At 39.6% G+C, this 21,334-nt stretch overlaps 1 protein-coding gene across 1 annotated transcript in view; it reads right to left on the bottom strand.

Annotated features, from left to right (window-relative positions):
• BTC (betacellulin) overlaps positions 1-21,334 on the bottom strand; it is a 35,739-nt gene that overhangs the window by 4,143 nt on the left and 10,262 nt on the right. Inside the window, exons 2-3 of the mRNA XM_065878158.1 lie at positions 8,528-8,626; positions 1,867-1,984 (exon numbers count right to left, since the gene is read on the bottom strand). Coding sequence (XP_065734230.1) covers positions 1,867-1,984; positions 8,528-8,626 — 217 coding nt within the window. The remainder of the gene's footprint in view (positions 1-1,866; positions 1,985-8,527; positions 8,627-21,334) is intronic.

Genomic DNA, 21,334 nt, shown 5'->3' with positions numbered 1-21,334 from the left:
GAGGACTCTGAAAAATCAGGATTTGGGATCGCTATTCAGAAATAATCACCAGACACTGTTCTAATAGATGTATAAGTATTAACTCAATTGATCCTTATAACAACCTTTGAAGTAGGTGCTATTATGAACCCCATTTGACAGGTGGAGAAACTGAGGTAAAGAGAAAATAAGTGAGTGGGGTTGGATTCAAATACAGGAAGTTTGGCTCCCCAGTTCGTGCACCCACCCACATGTAACACTACTTAAATGAATTGTGCCATGTAAATAAATCAAAATTATGTACCTGGAAACAAACCATCTCCATTCCACAAAAATACTGAGAAGACTAAGAAGGGACTTGAGTTATTTGAAACACACTTTGGTTTTTTATGTAGAGACAGGAGTCCACAAACTCCTGTGATCCCAAGCAAAAGGAGATATTTATGGTTTCCCAAGATAGCGTAATCACCAATTACAAGACAGTTTTGCTTGACCTGTGCTACACCAAGTCACCTAAAAGGTCAGGCCTAAGATGTATACTTCCCATTCACTTGAATGGTACAATTTATGGAACATTTACTCTGTGCTGGGTATCACAATAAGTACTTTTGCCTGTTGTATTATTTTGCTTAATTTTCAACACTCGAAAGGAAGATGTTATCTTCTTTTATAGATGATAAAACACTCAGGGGCTTCCCTGGTGGCGCAGTGGTTAAGAATCCGCCTGCCAATGCAGGGGACACGGGTTCGAACGCTGGTCTGGGAAGATACCACATGCCGCGGGGTAACTAAGCCCTGCACCACAACTACTGGGCCTGGGCTCTACAGCTTTTGAGCCACAACTACTGAGCCTGTGCGCCTAGAGCCCGTGCTCTGCAACAAGAGAAGCCATGACAGTGAGGAGCCCGCGCACCACAATGAAGAGTAGCCCCTGCTCGCCACAACTAGACAAAGCCCGCACGCAGCAACAAAGACCCAACGCAGCCAAAGATAAATAAATACATTTATAAAAAAACAAAAATCAGCTCTACCTTTCCCAACACATTTTCCTTATTTCCTTACATTAGTCTTTTTTCTTATTCCCCTCTAAGTATTATCTGTGTATATTGATTTTTAAATTAAATTTAATTGTAATCAAACTTTGAAGAAGTCCACTATATCAGGGCTTGGAATCACTGTTCTGAGCTCTATGACTTTAGGTCAAAAATATACTTAAGAAATCATCTTGCTCCTCTACGAGGTAGGGTCTCGGACAGCACTTTACAGAGACATCTTTAGAAGAAAATAAATATTTAAGATATGCAAAAAATTTGTTTGTGCCTGAGTAAAATTAAACTTGGACTCAATCTACCAAGAGTTGGAAAGAGAACTTTCCTCCCAGTTCCCTGCTGTACTAAACAGGCGTTGTGAATCTCTAAAAATAGGACTGATTTCCATGCACTTAATTGACACCTGCAAAAGTAGCTTGTAATTTGGCAGAAATTCTTTCATATTTACATTCCCCATGAACCACCTAACACACGCCAGAAGACTGTGTTTGCATTCGAGTGCAATAAACCCCTGGGAGTTCATTTGAGCTGAAAAGCATCCTTAACACTGGACAGAAACAGTTTTGCTTGCTCAAGGCAGCAGAAGACACAGCCCTGCCTGGAAGGCGATCTGGACTCTCACATGCTCATATTTCAGCAGGAAAGTGTGCGTCAGTTTCTCCATAAGTAGCTGTCCAACGGGGCCCCTAAACAAGTGGCGCAGGGAGGGGAGGAGGTAAGACCAGGGGGAACTGCATCCCAACAGATGGCTGGATTAGCTCAGACTTTCCAGTCCTGTCACCCCCCAAACCGGCACCAGTCTGTACCCCCTTGCTTGTTGGCTCAGCGCTTCACTTACACGCAGGAGGGCGTCTGCTCGGCCACCACGAAGCGACATCTCCCTTTAATGCAGTAATGCTTGTACTGTTTGGGGCACCGAGAGAAGTGGCCTCTTCGCTTTGGTTGTGTGGTCGTAGCTGAAGAATGAGAAATGATTCAATAAATCAACTCACTTTAAATATACATTTGTAAATAGAATCATATTCCTAACTGTGCTACCAGTTTTTCTGTGGAATATACTCCAATCTCTCATTTCTCCCTCTCCCCACACTGGCATATGTCGGACTTTTGTGACCCGAAACTAGCCCTAGAGATTGGCTAATGGGGATTGTGACAGGAACGTCTCATATTTTAACTAAGATTTCTGTCCAAACTACCTCTCAGAAACGTTAGTGTTGTTTAAAGCGTAAAGCATAATTGTGGTAAGAGAGAAGCCTCTTCTTTCCATGAAGGTTGTCAGAGACATGGGGCTGATGGCATTGAAAAGAGAGGAGGGTTTTTTCCTTTCTTTTTCTTTTTTTAACTTAAACACAGCTCTTAGTGCCAGATGCTGGTCTGTAGCTTTATAGAGAGAGTCATCCCTCGGTATCTGAGGGGGATTGGTTCCAGGACCGCAGGTGACACCAAGATCCGCAGATGCTCAAGTCCCTTGTATTAAATGGCATTTACAGTCGGCCCTCGGTATCCCCCAGTTGGGATCCGTGGTTGGTTGAATCTGCGGATGCAGAACCCGCAGATTCGGAGGGAGGGCTGTATTTACTCATTTCATACTCAGAAGAGGCTTGTGAGGGAAGTACTGTTCTAACTGCTATTTATGGAGGAGCAAAGCACAACTCAAAGAGGCTAAATCACTTTCCCAGATCATGCAGCTAATATGTGGCAGACCTGGGACTCAAACCCAGGCAGTCCTGTCCCAGAGTCCATGCTTCTGCCTGCTCCACTCTGGTGCTCCGTCAGGCAGGTAGCTGTCATCTGCTCTCAGCCTGCGGCACCCAGAAGTCCTGCTTCTCTGAATGGGAGATTATCCCTCTCATCTGACCCCTGGAGGGTTTCTCTTGCCCTGAAGGAGGAAAACACTGTAAGCTTCATATCCAGGATTTCACTCCTACACTGACTTCCTTGTCTTACCTTTCAGAATCTTAATTGCCTAATTTTTCAAAGTTAATTTTTCACCAGGGGGTGTAATATGGAGCGATTTCTCCATCGTTCACGTGTAGAAAGTTTCAAGAAACAAGGATTGTCAAGAGAAACAGTAAAGAAATACTAACTAGCTGTTCCATGTGTTGCTTCACAACAGACACCCAGAGAAAACTGCTAACTAGCCAGCTCCAGCCCAGGGTCGGCCTTTCCATAGTCATGGTATGACCGACAGCTTGCAGGACTCAGACACCTGTGGACCCAGAAAGCCTACAGTGGTCACTTCAGAGGGCATTTCACACTAGGTTTGGTATGGCACCTGGCACCCCAATGATGTTACACAATCCCTTTATAAATAGCAGTGACTACTAAACTTCTTAATTAATATTATGAAATGAGTATATATATATACATATGCCTATATAAAAAAATTGCAAAGGACTCTGGATGATCTACACACAGCAAATTTCTGTGATGCCAGGTCACAGACTTTCAGAGGGTGACAGAATGTTGTTGAGGCACTGGCTGACCTGGTTTTGGTTGGTGACTTGATTACCAGCCATGCGGACTGCCTGTACGTGCCAGACATATGCTCCCACGCATGCCAATCAATGGGACTCTTAGTGAAATTTCTCGCAGAAAGAACTGCAAAATGTCTCAAAGGCAAAGATCTGTGTACTTTGGCAAATAAATTGATCAAATGAAGGTCAGCTTCCATCCATCAAGTACTTCCTCTTTCCATAGCCCTGTAGTAGGCATTGGAAAACATCAAAGAAATAAGGGATATCCTATCTAACTATCTACATTGGTACAATAGAACAAATTTAAGTCGATAAAAAGCAACAAACCAGTAAAAACAACCATAGTAACCATGGAAACAGTGGAAAAAATACTGGCTTAGGAGGAAGGAAATTAGTGTTTCATTTTCAGCTCTGCCTTTCATGAGCCCTATGGGTCCAGGCAAGCTAATTAAGCTGTCTGAGCCTCAGTTTCATCATCTGGAAATTGAAGATGATAACATCTACCTTAAAGGGCTGTTGAGAGGCTCAGATAAAAAATACATGTGGAAATTCCTAGCAAAGTACCTGGGACAATAAAGTCCTCGGTAAATGAGTTGATTCTAGAATCTTGAAAATCTTGACAATTCTAAGAGAAATCTTGTGCCAGTACAAAGAGGGCTTATCTAATTAAAGAAAATTTCTAGGAAATGTAGACTTTTTTAGGAGGAGGTGAGCAAGCAGTCGAGTTGTGGATAATGTCAAGAGCAAAAGCTCGGGGTTGGGAATATGCCAGCCTTATGCAGGAGGTGGGTGGTAGATTTAATGGATATGGAAGAGACCTGAAGGAGAGTAGCCAAGGATGGCTGTGAATGGAAGTCAGAGTCCACAAATGTCAGTGGGCTGAAGTGTTTACCCTTGAAATACAAGGTGGGAGAGAGCTGAAGAAGGTTCTTATGGATTAAATTACATGAAATATGTAAAACCTAAACTGTGAAGTGTTTTATCAATGTATTAGACAGGAAGGTGCACAACGGATTAAAGTAGGAAGATGCCAAAGGGGAAAAGAGGAATCCAAGGCATATCCGAGCCATGCAGACATACATGATATAGGCCTGGGGCAGGGATATGGAGGGCAAGGAGATGAATTTAAGAATAGATGATCAATAAGGACCTACTGTATAGCACAGGGAACTCTACTCAATACGCCATAATAACCTGTATGGGAAAAGAATCTGAAAAAGAATATGTATAACGGAATCACTTTGCTGTACAACTGAAACTAACAGAACACTGTAAATCAACTATACTCCCATAAAGAAGCAGTAAGACTTAACTGACTTACTTGCTCCAGAAAGGTCTTTTCTACTTTGCAAAGCACACCTGACTTTAAATATAAGCCATATGGCTCTGTATCCTGAACTTTACTAATTCCTCTGGCTGTCACGCGCCTTTAAACATAGCCAGTCTTTTAATAAACACCATACGGAGCAAGATACCACAGAGCGCCTTAACCAGCAGCTGCTGGATGCGGTGACTTGATCAGCCATGGTTCATCCAAGCAACACAAATCCATGCCAGGGAAATGTTTGCCAGACGCTGTTTTGATTGCTCACAGAGTTCTCTCCTTTGCAAATAAGCATGCCCTTAAATATTCCCAGCATTATTTGGATTTAAAAACCCTTCCATGCCACCAAGCAGAAAATGTCCTAAGATTTCTCTCTGGAACTTTAAAACCTGGAAGAGTCCCATGTATTGTGTTTCTCTTTTGAGAAGTATATGGTATGGTCTTGAAAATGTAACAGCCGTGAAGATTTCCCTGATACTGGGGGTGGTGGAACTTAACTGATCTTTTTCCCTCCCACCTTACTCTTTTCCAACCCACATTCCTCAAACCAGAACCTTCCTCTGGGAGTGAGTTTGTCCCACAAAATTGCTGGAGAAAATTACATGTACCAGAGGATCAGATCGCGACACAATCTTATAAGCAGATGGGCGCCGCAGGTAACATATCGTAAACTCTTCATGAGACACTGTATTTCAGAGATTCTACAACCAATTAAATAAGAAACCACCAGGGCTACTGCAGGTCAGTGATGTCAAAATTTGATTCTAAGAGTTAGTAAAAGGGATCAGGAAAAAGAATAGCTTTCACTGATAGTATGGGCAGATAGATAGGAAGTGGTCACCTTCTTAGGGTCATATGAATAATTAGATGACATGTGATGGATTCCCTTGGGCCAAACTAAAGTGGAGGAATACAGCAGACACCCAAATAACCTAGTTTAAATATGGAATTTTCCTCAATTTGATGGATGCTTTGATTAAACAGTGTGATTCCTTAGTCTTTCTGTACATGGTTCTTATCCTCAAGCCAAAACAGGCTTTGTGATGCCTTTGTGATTAAAACTCTTCACAATTGATACATTAGGTTTACTTTTCAGAAAACCTTCCCTTATTTATTCCAATAATGCTCATGAAAAATCTATTTAATGATTTTGCAAATGATACTAATATCAGCAACTTCTGAAATCAACTCGAAGGGTAATATACAATTACTATGACAATGCTTTTTTGGTAAATCTCATTACAATATTTATAACCTCTTGTATCTCTAAACTTTTAGTTAGATACATAGTTCAATCTCTGTGTAAGAGATTTAAAAAGGGATACTAAATTTTGAGATAGAAGTCCCACAAGTGTTATCAAGGAGAGAGAGGAAGGAAAACAAATACCTATAAATTCATCTTCTCACACAGATATCTGACCTAAAAAATAGGGGGAACAACCGGTGCACAGAAGAGTTCAAGTGGTCACAGCAGAGTCTGGAGAAACATTTCCTCCTATTCTATGAAGTACAGCCTGAGGCTTTAATGTTCTAAGCATCTTCCCAATAAGGGTTTCTTCATTTTACAACCTTCTTAAGCCAGGAGGGGAGGAAGAAAGTTTTATACTTTTTAAGTTAATTTTCCTTCTTATCTTGCCAACCATCTCTGTGGGACAGGGGAATGTAAATTAATGATGCTCTTGAAAAAGTGCAAAATTGGAAAATTTTTTGTAATTGAGGATTCCCATTTGTCTTCCATTCAATGCAGTTTCCTGTAAAACTGTGAATTGGTCTGTTTCTCCAGGAAAAGAAAAATAAATCTCACAGATGTACTTATTACCTTCCTGGTTTACTAGGATATGCTTACACGGGGGGCCAATCAGGTCTGATCAGCATGTCTTTTAAGCAGAAGGACTGTGCCAACCATTTCTGAGCTTACAGGAGTGAACCTTCACTTAGAGCTGCCCTTTTCATTCCAGCCCTTTAAAGGAAGAAAAAAGAATCCAGTATTGAGATTTGAGTGTATTTCATGTATCTAAAATTATTCATGGCTAGGAGACAAAGAAGAATCGACAGGGAAAAAATTGTATTTCCTTTTGTTTTTCAAGAGTGCGTGTGGAAAAAACAAACAAAAAAAAGAATGCATGTGATACCTCCTTTGCTCATCCTCCCCTGCTGGTTTGACCTCAGCTCCCCTAACCTCTAAATTCTGCAATGCATTGAGGCTCAATGCTTTCTCATCTCTCCTCTTCTCTCCTCTTAAAGTTTCAGTTCTGTAAGATAAATAATTTCTAGAGATCTACTATACAACATCAGTTGCCATAATTAATAATATTGTACTGTACACTTAAAATTTTGTTAAAAGGGTGGATCCCATGTTAAATGTTTTTACTACAATAAAAAATATAAAAATACATTTAGGAGGATGATGAGGAAGATTTTTTTTAACACGGTCAATCCTCAGATTATGGAATAATCTCCCAAAGGAAATGTGAAAATGCTGTCATTTAAGACGTTTGAAACCAGACTGAAGAAAAGCACACAAACACATAAAGTTGGCTTTGGCCTTCTCACTACATGGGTGACAAGACCCACACAAGCATGACCTAACACAGCGGTGGACTCCACAGACTGTGGGCGCTCTCCAGACCACCCACTAGTGGGAGGGAAAGAAAGATGAAGGTTGGGCTGGAACTGATGACTCACATCAGGATGACTTGCTCAGCGTGTTCCTGGCTCAGTTACAACATTCCCAGGGTGCTAGGAAAGGAGCACTTAACACCACGTCACCATACTCCCAGCTCAGAGAAGTTTCCAGGGAATACAGGAGGCTCTTCTCCACTCTGCCCTACTTTCGGAATTGGCCTGTGTTGTGTTTTGCTTTGTTTTAAAATAAGCAACAACTCCTGTAGAACACCAGACCATGCAATTTATAAAGGACAGACAGACCTTAGACCAGGAGGTAGCCAACTATGGCCCCAAAGCCAAATCTGGCCCACGGCCTGTTTCTCTAAATAAAGGTTTATTGGAAGACATCCAAGGCCATTCATTTGCATAGGTCTACGGCTGCTTTCATAGTTCAATGGCAGAGAAGAATAGTTGCAACAAAGACCGCATGACCCACAAAACCTAAATTCTTACTATCTGACTCTTTACGAAGGCTGATCCCTGCCTCAGACTACTAAATTTGAGAATACTAATTCAGGAATCTTCAAGGTAAAATATGTTTTAAAATTGTTGCCTTCTTCCCTTCTTCTAAGTTATAAAATAGAAAAAAATAATTTTTTAATTTGAATAGAATATGCCAGCTTTCTATGAATCTAGTCCAAGACATCACATGCTAGAGGCTGAAGCACACACACATCTACGATGCCCAAAATAGTATAATGATGAAGAATGGAAGCACTAGAATGAGACAGACCTGAGCGCGAATCCCAGATTTGTGATATATCAGCTGTGTGACCTTTGGCAAGTTACGTATTCTTTCTAGCTTCACCTTGAAATAAAGTAAAAAATATTATCCAGCTCATAGGGTTCTTGCAAGGAGTGAATGAATTACTGTATGTAAAGCCCAGAGCCTGGTACATTAACATGTGCTCAAAAAACTACCTAGTTTTATGATTATTATATTATCAACAACTTACAATTTAGGGGGGGTCAAGTTTCTGAGGTTGAATATAAAGCTGATAAAAACAAATGCATCGCTTGTTATGCGTTACCTGGGCAATTTTCTCCACGATCTCCACAGAGAAGGCCATCATTTTCAGGACTCCTGGTTGAATTCCCATCTGCCACAACACAGTGGAGGATCACTAGACCTTCAATTTTAAAACAGAACCAAAACAAACATGAAAACTTGTTCAATGAAAATGTGCTCAATGTGAAAGGTTCTATCAAAGTCATGACGATTTATGAAAATAACAAGCCTGTAGCTCCCATTTCCAAGCCATTCTCCCGCAGCAAGGGAGGGCTACACAGGCCAGCGTGTCTCATTTTTTAAGCTCAGGGCTCAAGACAGAATTTTCAAGCCAGCATCACTTACATCTGACAAGCCCTGGCCCCTTAAATGAGGAGACTTGACCGTACTTGTGATGGAGCCTTATCCTACAAGCAGAAGAACAGAGGGAGCTCTCAGCTAGCGGATGAGTACACCGATGAATTTCCAGGGAGAAGGGATGATGAACCGGTGTAGCAATGTATTTTCTCCATGCCACACGGACCCAGTGTTTTTCAGGTATAAACTGTTGAGTGTGCTTCTTTCTGGGGAGATGCGAACTAGATATTCAATTCATAGGAATTATTTAAAAATTTCAAATTCCTCCAGCTAAGTACCTCTGTCTCTGACAAGGACAGGCTTCATAGAAAGGCATGGGGAAGAGAGGAACACCGTGTCGAGGTTAGGACAGCTTAGAATACAAAGTGTAGTCCTTGTGAGGGTCCTGATTCAAACAAAGCAACAGTAAAAATCACTTATGAGATAATTAAGGAAATCTGACATTGTCTGGACATTAGAGAATATGAAGAAATTGTTACAGTTTCAAGTGTGATAATGATATTGTGGTTTGGATACAAAAAAACAGAGTCCATATCTCTTAGAGATATGTATTTAAATACTTATTAAGGAAATTAATGAATCTCCGATTTGCTTTAAAATAATCCAACCAGGGAAGAGGGCTGTGAGGTAGTGAGGGAAAGGCATAGATGAAACAAGATTGGCCACATATTGGTAACTGTTGAAGCCGGGTGGTAGGTATATCAAGGGTCACTCTGCTGTTCTCTCTTTTATATATATTTTTATATATATTTATATATATATTTTTAAATATCTATCATAAGAAGTTGGAGAGGGGAGGGCAGTGGAGGACAGATAAGGCGGCTTGGTAGTTAACTTTTCCTGAGTTCACAACCTGCTTTTGCCACTTGACAGCCATGCACATTGGGCGAGTTTTATAACCTCTCAGTTTCCTCAGCAGCAAAGTGGAGATGATTATTAGCTCTTCTTCAGAGCATTGTGAGGATTCATCCAGGTAAGTGTGCAAAGCACTTAATACACTGCTGGCACATAATCGATGTTCAATTAAATTCTCATTATTATGTAACTGGTAGGAACAGAGTAACCTGCCCACGGATTGTATTGACATTTATACATCTAGCCAAGGTTCTAAACTATACATGTCCTCCGGTACAATTCAGTCCAACCAATGTCCACGAGCACCCAGAAACACACAGGTGGATAGGACATGCTCTACCCTCAAACTGCTCCAAAGCTACTAAGGCAGGTAAAGAGCCAACCAAGTAACCAAAGCACAAAGTGATAGTATTGTACCAGAGAACAATAGTATTCAGAAAGGTCAAAGGCCAAAAGGTCTTCAAAAAGAGTTTTTCAAAACAGAAATTCTTTTCTATCTCTATTGAATTCGAAAAAAATTTTTTTTAAAAAAAGAGGTGGTAACTAGCATTGGAAACAGTGAAGAGAAATAGAAACTCATATCCATTGGGGATGGGTAAATTAGTATTACTTTTCTGGAGGACAATTTAGCACTATGTGTGCTAGAAGCTAAAAGCTTAAAATTGTACATGCACTTAAATCCAGTAATTTCATTTCTAGTAAGTGTGCTTAAGGAAATAATTTAACATACATAAAAAGACTTCGCTACAAAATCTCTCCACGTGACATTGGTTATAAAAAATTAGAAATTACTTAAATATCTAACAATAGAGAATTGATTAAATATAGGGAATACTTCCACGCAATAAAATGCTATTCAGCCATAAAAAATGATTTTCAAACATTTCAAAATATTCCTCAGTAAGAGAAGCAGGCTACAGAATAGTGATGTAGTGGGATCTGAGTGTTTGCGTCTGTTTGTGATAAATATAAAAATATCCATACAGATAAATAGTCAAAGAAGTTGGGTAAGTAAGTAGGTAGAGAGTTGCCCACAATGGTTAGAAGAAGACTTTTTCCTTAATTTTCTTTATTTGCACATTCTTATTTTTCTATCTGAATATTCTGTTGATTGCAACAAGAAAAAAGGAATAGCTCAAAATTTTAAAAAAAAACAACAAAAATTTGGCAACCAAATTTCCAGATTTTTCCTATCTTTTATCCCAATACCTGGCTCCCTCCTTTCACTCTTAGAAGAAACCAGAAACAATCATTTATGACTTCTCAAGCACAGGAATTGTATATTAATCAGTTTGGTAATCCTGGAATCTAACACAGAATACAATGGATATTCAACAAATGTTGAAAGATTGACCAATCTTAGGTCAACCTATAAACAAACAAACTAACTAAACAATCAATTTCTAGTGGAAAATTTTAACCATCTTCTTTTTTACTATAAAAACAGATTTAAATCTTTTTTTTTTTTTTTTTTTTGCGGTATGCGGGCCTCTCACTGTTGCGGCCTCTCCCGTTGCGGAGCACAGGCTCCGGACGCACAGGCTCAGCGGCCATGGCTCACGGGCGCAGCCGCTCCGCGGCATGTGGGATCTTCCCGGACCAGGGCACGAACCCATGTCCCCTGCATCGGCAGGCAGACTCTCAACCACTGCGCCACCAGGGAAGCCCCTTAAATCATTTTTAAAATCCCATACATGGGCTTTCTTCATGGGCAGATTCAAGAGGCATTAATTCTGCAGTTGATCTGTTCTGATGATGGAAATTGAAAAATAAACTAAATCTCATAGAGATTCAACATCTGCAAACTGAAGATGACAATATCTCTGCCTCAGGGCTATTGTAAAAACTAAGTTGAGTAACATAAGAAAAGGCACACACAGGGCTTGGCACATAGTATACAATTTTTACTCTTCTTCTGCTCCTTCCCACTATCACTTATGATTTAACACATCATTCTTTATTTCCACATAACAGAGGAAGTCCTGATTCCATTGAAACCCTGCCTGGCCCTCCTAACCTTCTGGCAGGCTGAGCCCAGGCTCTCTTCTGCTAGGGCTCACTCCACATGCTGACATCAGCTGGCAAAGGAATTCCACTGGGTAGAGCCCCTGTGGAGGACCCCTTGCGGCAGAGACATTCTCAGGCCAACCAGACGCCAAGCTCAAGGCTCTGGGACAGGGTCCACAGTCCCTCCTACTCCCACCTAATAATCTTCATCAGCTGGTGCTCATGAACCAAATCGAGCTTGAGCCTGAAGAACCATTTACTTAGTCTGCATAGTTTTTAAAAATTGAATCATGACAGTTCATATCAAGCCTGGATTTTCCTGTTTCTATTTAGAAAGCAGGAGGTCTGGCAACACAGATCTGAAACACCTTCGTGGCAACAGCTGGCTAGAGCCTAGTAGCACGTGACCACTTTAAATGCCACAGACCCCATCAGGCTTGCTGCGTTCATCTATTTTAACTGCGTAGACCCTGACAGGTGTTTGAGTGAGTGATCTGTATGGAGCGACTCAGAAATCAGAGAAATGCTCACAAAATCATCCACCCAATATTGAAGGCTGCTTCAAAGACAAAGGCCACTCCTGTTCCATCCATAATTCAACAGATATTTATTAAACATTTTGTGTTTGGCACTGGTGCACAACACTGAAGGTTCAAAGATAACATATTATCACTAACCTCAAGGAGCTCACATTTTGACAAGGAAGATAGACACACAAATCTCTAAGGTATAGTGTGATGAGTACGAAAGAGGTAATACAGGAATAACACAGAGCGGAGAATCAACTCTGCCTGCCAGCAAAGACTCACTGAGAAGGCGGGAATTATGGTGAGTTTTTAATGAGTAATAAATGATTTTTTAAAACATCAATTAGTAACTTCTAGAAAATGAAAATTGTGTAAGCAAGTAATTATGTTATAATGTACTGTGACATAATTATAGTACATTATTTGTTTCAGCAGTGGACAATATTTATATGGTAATAATAATGTAAATACTGATAATTTAACAAAATGTATTGTAAAACCAGGACCAGTAATTAGCCAACACAGACCATGTGGGGAAAGTGGTTGTGATTAATCATAATCTGTGCTGTGCTAGTTCTTAAGTGCTTTGAGTATCACTCCTATAGTAACTATACTAGAATTAGAAGAGAATCTCATAGGTCAAAGTCTAAACTTGACAAGTCAAGAAACAACATTATAAGCATACTGTTTAGCAATACAGAGATAAACACAGAAGAGGCACCTGAAGGAGTCAAAAGTGGTTGATTCTAGGGCGGTGAAGAGGCAGGAAGGCAGGTACAAAGATCTGCTATTCATCATTATAAACTTTTTAGTACTATTCGATTTTTTAAATTTTGTGTATATTTATTACTTTATTAAAAAGAGAATTAATTTTTAAGAAAAGGATAAATAAAATTGTAATGAACCAGGTCATTCTAAATAAAAGGGACAACTTATAAAAAGACATGGCATGAATAACTTGTCTAGTTCACTTGGAGGGTGATTGGGGCTTGTGATGGAAGAGGAGACTGGAGGGCTGGTAGGTCACAAATGGCCTAAGAGCCACGTTAGTTACTTTGAGTTCTGTTATGTCGCTAAAATGGGGTCATTGAAAAGTTTTAAGTGAGAAGCAACATGATCATCTTCTTTTCTTTCAGTTTGAAAAGTCTGCTTTAATACAAATACAGGTGATTTCAGACATACCTAAATGAGGCGGTAGCACACAAATCCGTATGGAGAAGAAGAAATGAATGCGAGAGATATTCACAAAGTGAAATACAAAAAAAGACTTGGTGACTAATGGGCTAGAGTGGGAGATAAGGAAAAGGGAGTCTAGGATGACTCCGGAGTTTGTAACTAGAGTGAATGTCTGGATTGTGGTACCAATCACAAATATAAGGTATACAAGAAGACAAACAGGTTGAGGATTACCGTAGACTGAATTTCTTGTTGAAACCTAATCCCTAATGGGATGTGATGGGCCTTTGGGAGGTGATTAGGCTGTGAGGGTGGAGACCTCGTGTATGGGATCAGGACCCTTGTAAAAGACACCTCACAGAGCTCCCTTGCCCCTTCTGCCATGTGAGGACACAGCAGAAAGATGGCTGTCTATGAACAAGGAAGCAGGCTCTCACCAGACATTGAATCTACTAGACCCTTCATCTGGAACTTATCAGCCTCCAGCACTGTGAAAAATAAATGTTTGTTGTTTACAAGCCAATGTTGTTACAAGTCTATGTTATTTTATTAAAGCAGCCCAAACTGACTAAGACAGGCATGGAAAAAAAATCAGTTTTAGACACTCTGAATTTGAGATGACTGTGTCTCATTTAGAGACAGTAAATGGATATTAGATCTGGAGCTGTGGAGTGAAGTCATAGCTACGAGTTCTACATTTCGGAGTTATGAGAAATAAACTGGTACTTAACGCCACACATATTGATCTGTTAGAAAGAGCCATGTGAAAAGAGAAAGCTGATTATGGATAGAATACTGAAAAAAATCAATATAATAGAGGGGCAGAAAGAGAAGAGCCCTCAAGGGATCAAGAAGAGCCACAGGGCTTCCCTGGTGGCGCAGTGGTTGAGAGTCCGCCTGCCGATGCAGGGGACACGGGTTCGTGCCCCGGTCCGGGAAGATCCCACATGCCGCGGAGCGGCTGGGCCCGTGAGCCATGGCCGCTGAGCCTGCGCATCCGGAGCCTGTGCTCCGCAACGGGAGAGGCCACAACAGTGAGAGGCCCGCATACCGCAAAAAAAAAAAAAAAAAGAGCCACAGAACTAAGAAGAGAGGTTTTCTAGAAGCATTTGGTCAACTGTATAAAAACTGATGGAGAATTAAAGATAAGAACTGAAATATATGCAGTAGATTTGACAACCAAAAAGCACTAGCAATTTCTTGCTAAAGAAATAGTAATGGTATGAAAGCTGTGCAAATAATTGGAGATTACTCTTCACAGATGTTGAACTGAGAAAGGGAGGGGGGTTAAGATTAGTCAATATGTACAGAAAAAAAAGAGAGTTATTTTGCTTTTGTTTTATTATGAAAGATCATTGACAGGAAGATGCCAAAGGTACAGGAGAGAGGCAAAGGATGAATTAATGACAGAGCGGAGAGGTTGGACAGTTTAGCCCAAAAGGCAGGGCCACTTCTGCAAGTGCGATGTAGTTCTTTGCAGTCAGAGTTAGTAATTCTGGCAAGTATAACTCTATTTTGAGTGAATGGAAAGTCTTTGGAAAATAAGAGCTTAAATGTATTTTATATTCAATACATCTGACCTCATTGCTCAAGGAAATCCAAGTTCTGGTTAAAACGAGTGGGAAACATCTAACGTGTTTCTCAGCTTCCACATTACTGGCGTTTGGACTGGATAAATCTTTGCTGTGGGATGCTGTGCATTGTACTATGACTAGCAGTATCCCTGGCTTTTACCCACAAAATGCCAGTAGCATCCCCCTCCCTTCCTCCACCTACCACTGAGATGTTACAATCAAAACTGTCCCCAGACCTTGCCAAGTGCTTCCTTGGGGGAGAAATTACATTGGTTGAGAACCATTGCAATTCTCTCCAAACTTAGATACGGAAAACATAAGATCTTCATTCAAAAGAGTCACAAATTATATTAAATTTCAGAATTAGTAAGAACCTTAGAGGTATTCAAATCTCCTACCAACCCTCAGCTCCCCTAAAAACATCCCCTGGGAGAGTTCACCTTTAAAATTTCAGCACAGAGACTTCACTCCCTTCTAAGGCATCACATTCCAATGAGACCATTCATCCATTCTTTCACTCACAATCATTCATTCATTCAAAAAAAATTAAGCACCTATTTCTAAAGCTCTATAAATGCTTCTTTATGTTGAACTGGTTTTTGCCTTCCCATAATTTTACTCTGCTCATTGGAATCACCTAGAATAAGTCTAATCTCTCTTTCTCGTGACTGATCCTCGTATATTTGAAGCCAGAGATCAAGTCTTCCTGAAAAGATTTCTCCTCCTCAGGCTAAACATCCTGGTTCCTCCAACCGTATTTTACCTGACATCATCAAGACCTCTCATAAGCCTTGACATCCTCCTTAAAAACAAGGTTAAAATACAGGGCCATTTTACATGGTTTGGCAAAGACAGAATAGGGTGGGGCTCTCAGCTCTCACATTGCGGGCACCATATTCCTGATAATGCAGCTCCATAGCATATCAGCCCTTTTTAACTATTCTATTAAATACAGGGGTTTTATTCTGCTTAGAATACATAGAAGCTCTTAAACCACTTATACTGTCGGAAAGCAGTGTATTAGTGGCTTTTTTGTTCTTTTTGGTTTTGCTCTGTTTTGTTTCATTTTAATCTGAGAAATGATTTTGTACTTGTCCATTTTAAATGTTATTGTGTTAAATTTTACCTGTCATCCAAATATTTCACAATCTCTTTGTTTTCTTATTCTTTCATTCCGCCTATTATCCATGCCTCCCTGCTGCGCATGACCTGCAGAATTCTCAGGTGCATTCAAGGAATAAAAACAAAATAAAACAAAATAATGTTAGATTAGCTGCATTTGCTAAGTGACTGGATATTGAGTTCCTATTTCTGGGGTTGTTTTTTTTTTTCTTTTTTTTTTAGTGGAACATTTTATTTTATTTTATTTTATTATTTTGTAATAGATCTTTATTGGAATATAATTGCTTCACAATACTGTGTTAGTTTCTGTTGTACAACAAAGCAGCCATATGCATACACGTGTCCCCATGTTCTCTGGGGTTGGTTTTTAAATACCAACTCCACTCATAAAATTAAAGACCAAAAGGAAAAGAAACCCAATTCTACTTTAGTGAGTCAAAGCTCCATTTACTTTTATGCACTTTGAGATTCTCAAATTAAAAATTACAGAATGTATTAAAAGTATTATCCCCATCAGCCATCACGGAGAATGAAGTCATTGGGAACAATACAAGCATTCAAAGAGACACAGCTTGACAAGGAGCATGACCCACTGTCTCAAAGTTACTGCTAACGCTGAGGTAAGTCATACACCAGCTGGATCAACTACTTAAAAAGATCAAATGTGACCAACCTAAACAGTCATATATGTTGTATTTGCCTCATCTCTGAGCTGAACTTTCCATTTTTAGAGCCAAGTACATTTTATATTTTTTAAATAAACATAACATTATCGCAAAATGTCCATACATTATATTCTGATAACTTAGGATATCTTCTTAGGTACCCTAACTTCTACTTGTGTTTACTAAATCCAGTGATTTCCTATGACATCACATCAATCTTATTTTAGGAATCAAACCACACTCCATGTCCCATTAGACAATTCAACTGTAAATCAACAGAGAATGTCAATTTATGAATATAAGCAGAAATTAGAAGAATATTTCACAGTCAGATCTCTGCTATTTCATTTATATTAGAGGGAAGCAGTATAGGTTAATAGGAAAAGGATATTTGAAGTCAAATGGAGCTGTACTTGAATCCTGAATGTACCTTTTAATCACCAGCTTTGTGATAAGATTAAGTTACTCAGCATTGAACTTCAGGGTCCCCATCTGTAAACTGAGGCCCATAATATATAACTTACATGGTAACGATTTAACTATCTGTTTAAAGAAAGTGCAAAAAGTAAATTATGAATTATTAACCCCAGTAATGCCTGGCACAAGATAGGCACTCAACAGAATAGCAGCTCTAAGAGAACAGAAGTAAAAAAGAATTCTTATTACTCATTTAGATTCTCAACTCTCATTAATGAATATTGACAAATTTCTACATTTATGATGTGATTTGACTTGTGTATAAAATATGCTTATGAAACAAACTACAAAAGATAAATACACATACATACTATACTTCTATAGTACACTTATACATATGTGTTCAATGAGGAAAATCTGTATGATGGCCTTTCCACATGCTGCTTTTTTCCAGTGTTTTTAAAAAGAAATTTGACATTAATACACCTCAACTGCTTAATAGAAATATGCCATCTTCTGCATGTATGGTTCTTTATATTTTCAGCACAGTTCTGCCAGTACTCAGCATGGTGTTTATGTCAGTTGGGAGTTACTGATTCAGTTGGTTAGTGAAGTGATTCAGTGATACAAATATAACAGATAAAGTCAGATCTTAGATGATACTATTGAACAGTCAAATGGCTTATATTTGATTAGAAATCTAATTTTAATTTCTGGAAAATAAAGTTAACAAAATTTTAAAATTTAAATCAACGTTAGGAGTAAAAACTATAAGCATCTGGGGAATTTCCCAATGTATCTTTATTGTCAAAAAGAAAATCAGAATCTTGAGTGTACATACTATACACAAAAAGTATTTTCTATGTCCAAAAAGAGGACATGTCTAAAATGGAGTTGAAAAAATATATTAAGTGGTGGAAATGCTGTTTAACATTGAGCTTATGGGTGGCTGAGTAAAAAAGTGTGAAATAGATTAAGTTTGACGTTGATGTTCTCCTTCATCTTTTTTTAACTCCTTTTCTGTCTTTTTTGTTGTTGTCTTTTCCCCTCCTATAAACCAGTATCCTCCTACTGCTTTAACATTTCCCCTAATAGAACATAATTTCTTCATAGGTTTCCCTTTCTAAATGTATTTACTTTCAAAGCAGACCTGCAAGGAGAGAAATTGCTTAACTCAACAGAAATACTCTAGAATCAAGTGCCTCAACCTGGGTCTTCTGGAAAGCAGAGCCTGAGACACAGATTAAGGGGTTATCACTTTATTGGGGAGGTACGAGCTCTGGGCCATGAGAATGAGAAAAAGGGAAGCAAGCAGAGAAGGAGGCAAAGCAATGCAATGTGTGTACCCATCACGCTGGGTGCAGCTCCAGAGTGAGCCACAAAGACACCGAAATGAGTGACACATTCACTCATCCAAGGGCCATGTAAAAGGTTCAGAAAGGAACTGCGTCTTGAAGCTGCTCACAGAAGAAAGAATGAAGGAGGAATTTCCCTGCCCCAGTCACTTCCATCACCCATTTTCTTTTGGACAAAATTTTCCCCACTGGGTGCTGCCTCCCCCAATCTCCGGCCCCTTGGTGAGTGAGAGACCAGAACACATGCCCTGGGACACGGCCTCGAAGTCCCAAAAGAGGGGCAAGCTGGTATGAGTGGAGAGCTGATCAAGGGACAGGGGAGGTAGTTGAAAGGCCCTTAAGAAGTGCACGATTCTGTGTCCCAGTACAGTGAGGATTTGGGGCATCAGGACACCTTGGGGGAGCCTTGTTCCAGGACAAGGAGGGATTTTTCTAAGGTCTCTCAAATCACACCACCTGGAGGACTGCCTATTGTACAAAACTGAAAGACACGTTTCCAGATTTTCAGAGCCAGGAGGGGAGGCCAAGACAAGGGTGGAGAAAAAATAAGAGAGTCTTCACAAATAGTTTATGTCCATTCAAAATCAGGAGAGTAGAATATGACCTCCTTCCGCCGCCTCCAAAAAGAATTCTATTCCAAATGGTATAAACAATATCTTGGTGTTTAAGAAGGGCTTAGAATGATGGATAACATTTTTTTAACTCATAAAAGAACTCCACATTCTTATACTTTTAAAGCCCAGAGAGGGAAGTAATTTAACAACCTGTCATACATAAATTAACTCATATATCTGAAAGTTGTCAACACCACGATAATGCCTTTGCCAGTAAATCCACCATTTTATTTTTGCCATGACCGTTATTAAATCTGTGACAACAATGACTAAATTGAATGGGAACCCTATAGCAACCTAGAGCTAGTTTCTTAGAAACCATCAGTTGTCAAAACTTGACGTTTTGAATTCTATCCCTTTATGATAAGGCCGGACCAGACAGTCAGACATTGTAGCGCTTTAAATGAAAAGCTCTGGGATCACTGAATTTCCATAATAGTTCAAAGAGAGGAGGCAAAAGGAACCATGGAAAAAGAACAATTTGTTATCAAGGAGGATTATCTGAGTGCAAAGTGAGGAGGAATAGTGGAGTTGGCTTCTGGATCCAGCGATAACACAGCCTCTGACCCATGAGGAAACACTCATCAAACTTTAATAATGGTAAAGAAAAGAACATAGGGTGTCAGAGTAGATGCTCTCCCAACCTGAAAAAGCCCCAGAATTTAAGCCTTTAAAATGAGTTAGGATAACTCAAGCCAACTTAACTTTAACCCATTATTATCTTTATTGATCAAACCATTTGCAGAGACCAGAAACATCAATCAATCAATATCAGACAGTATAATTGCCAGGTATAAAGAAAATAAATTCTAATAGAATTCCAAAAAGAGGCAATGTTAAGCTGAAGAAATTCTAGGGAAAACTTTCACAAAAGAAGTTGGAAACTAAACTGGACCAAAGGCAATGACGTAGAAATGAGTTGAGTGTGTTTTGGGGGACAAAGTAAAGATGTCCAGCTGGAGTGAAGAATTATACAGAGAAGTATCAAGAAACAAGGACCTGGGAGATCAGCTCGGTGCTTTGTGACCACCTAGAGGGGTGGATTAGGGAGGGTGGGAGGGAGGGAGACGCAAGAGGGAAGAGATATGGGAACATATGTATATGTATAACTGATTCATTTTGTTGTAAAGCAGAAACTAGCACACCATTGTAAAGCAATTATACTCCAATAAAGATTTTTAAAAAAGAAAAGAAACAAGGGCCTTCTTGATGTGTGTGGTGTGACTGTGAAATAATTCAATTGATTTTTCTTGTGTGACCTATGAACATGACTCATTAAGAAATAGTCACACCACGTTTCCAGTTGAAATTTCAGTGTCTGTTCACCACATCCTGAATAAAGCAGCTGACTAATCTAGAAATCAAGAAGTATTTAATAGTGGTGAATGCTGTTGGGTAGAAATCGTTAGGAAAGAACGGGGTGCATTTCTTTTGCTACCCTTCTGCGAAGGCAAATGAAAAGTGTATCGTTTCACCTGGCATCTAAATCACATTTTGTTCTTCTTACCCTCTATTACAGGATAACTATCATTTATCTAAAAACAAGTAGAGAATCTTCTCACAGAAGTTTCCTATCATAGGATGTTAGAAATTTGCAATGTTAGAAATTTGTCTCCTGAAATAATAGCATTTGAAAATTTTGCAAAATAATCAATTATAGTTATGCTAGGGTTTTTCCCCATCACAGCAGGATCCCAGGTCATAACTATTATCTTAATAGTTGGTAAAATATAAAGAGTGCAGCGTCTTTAAGGCAAAAACTGAGCCTGGGGCAAGGGATTGATACTGCGTCCCAAGATGTCCTCTCATCACATCGTATGAGGGGTACATGATATCTACCTGGCATTATTGGTGATGTTAACCTTGATATTTCTATTCAGGAAAAGACATGGTGGAATACACTTTGGGCCGGGTGGGAGTGAAGTCACTCAAGTGATTTTCTTTTTCAAAATTCTTTACCATTAGCTCCCCAGGTCTCCATCTGTCCTGCGTCTTCTCCTTGCAGAGAAGTCAGCTGACAGTACCAACCTCCAAAGTACCCCCAAAGTGAAGTAACTTTATAGTAGCGTCTATAATTCATGGAGTCATAAGAACCTTTGGTGGTCATTTGGTCCAACTCCTACCTCACCTAGGAATCACCTCTACACAGCCTCCTGTGAA

Source organism: Phocoena phocoena, chromosome 5 (genome assembly GCF_963924675.1).
Source record: "Phocoena phocoena chromosome 5, mPhoPho1.1, whole genome shotgun sequence".
Taxonomy (NCBI): domain Eukaryota; kingdom Metazoa; phylum Chordata; class Mammalia; order Artiodactyla; family Phocoenidae; genus Phocoena; species Phocoena phocoena.
The sequence above is the reverse complement of the archived record's forward strand: the minus strand, read 5'-3'. Positions and strand labels throughout refer to the sequence as shown.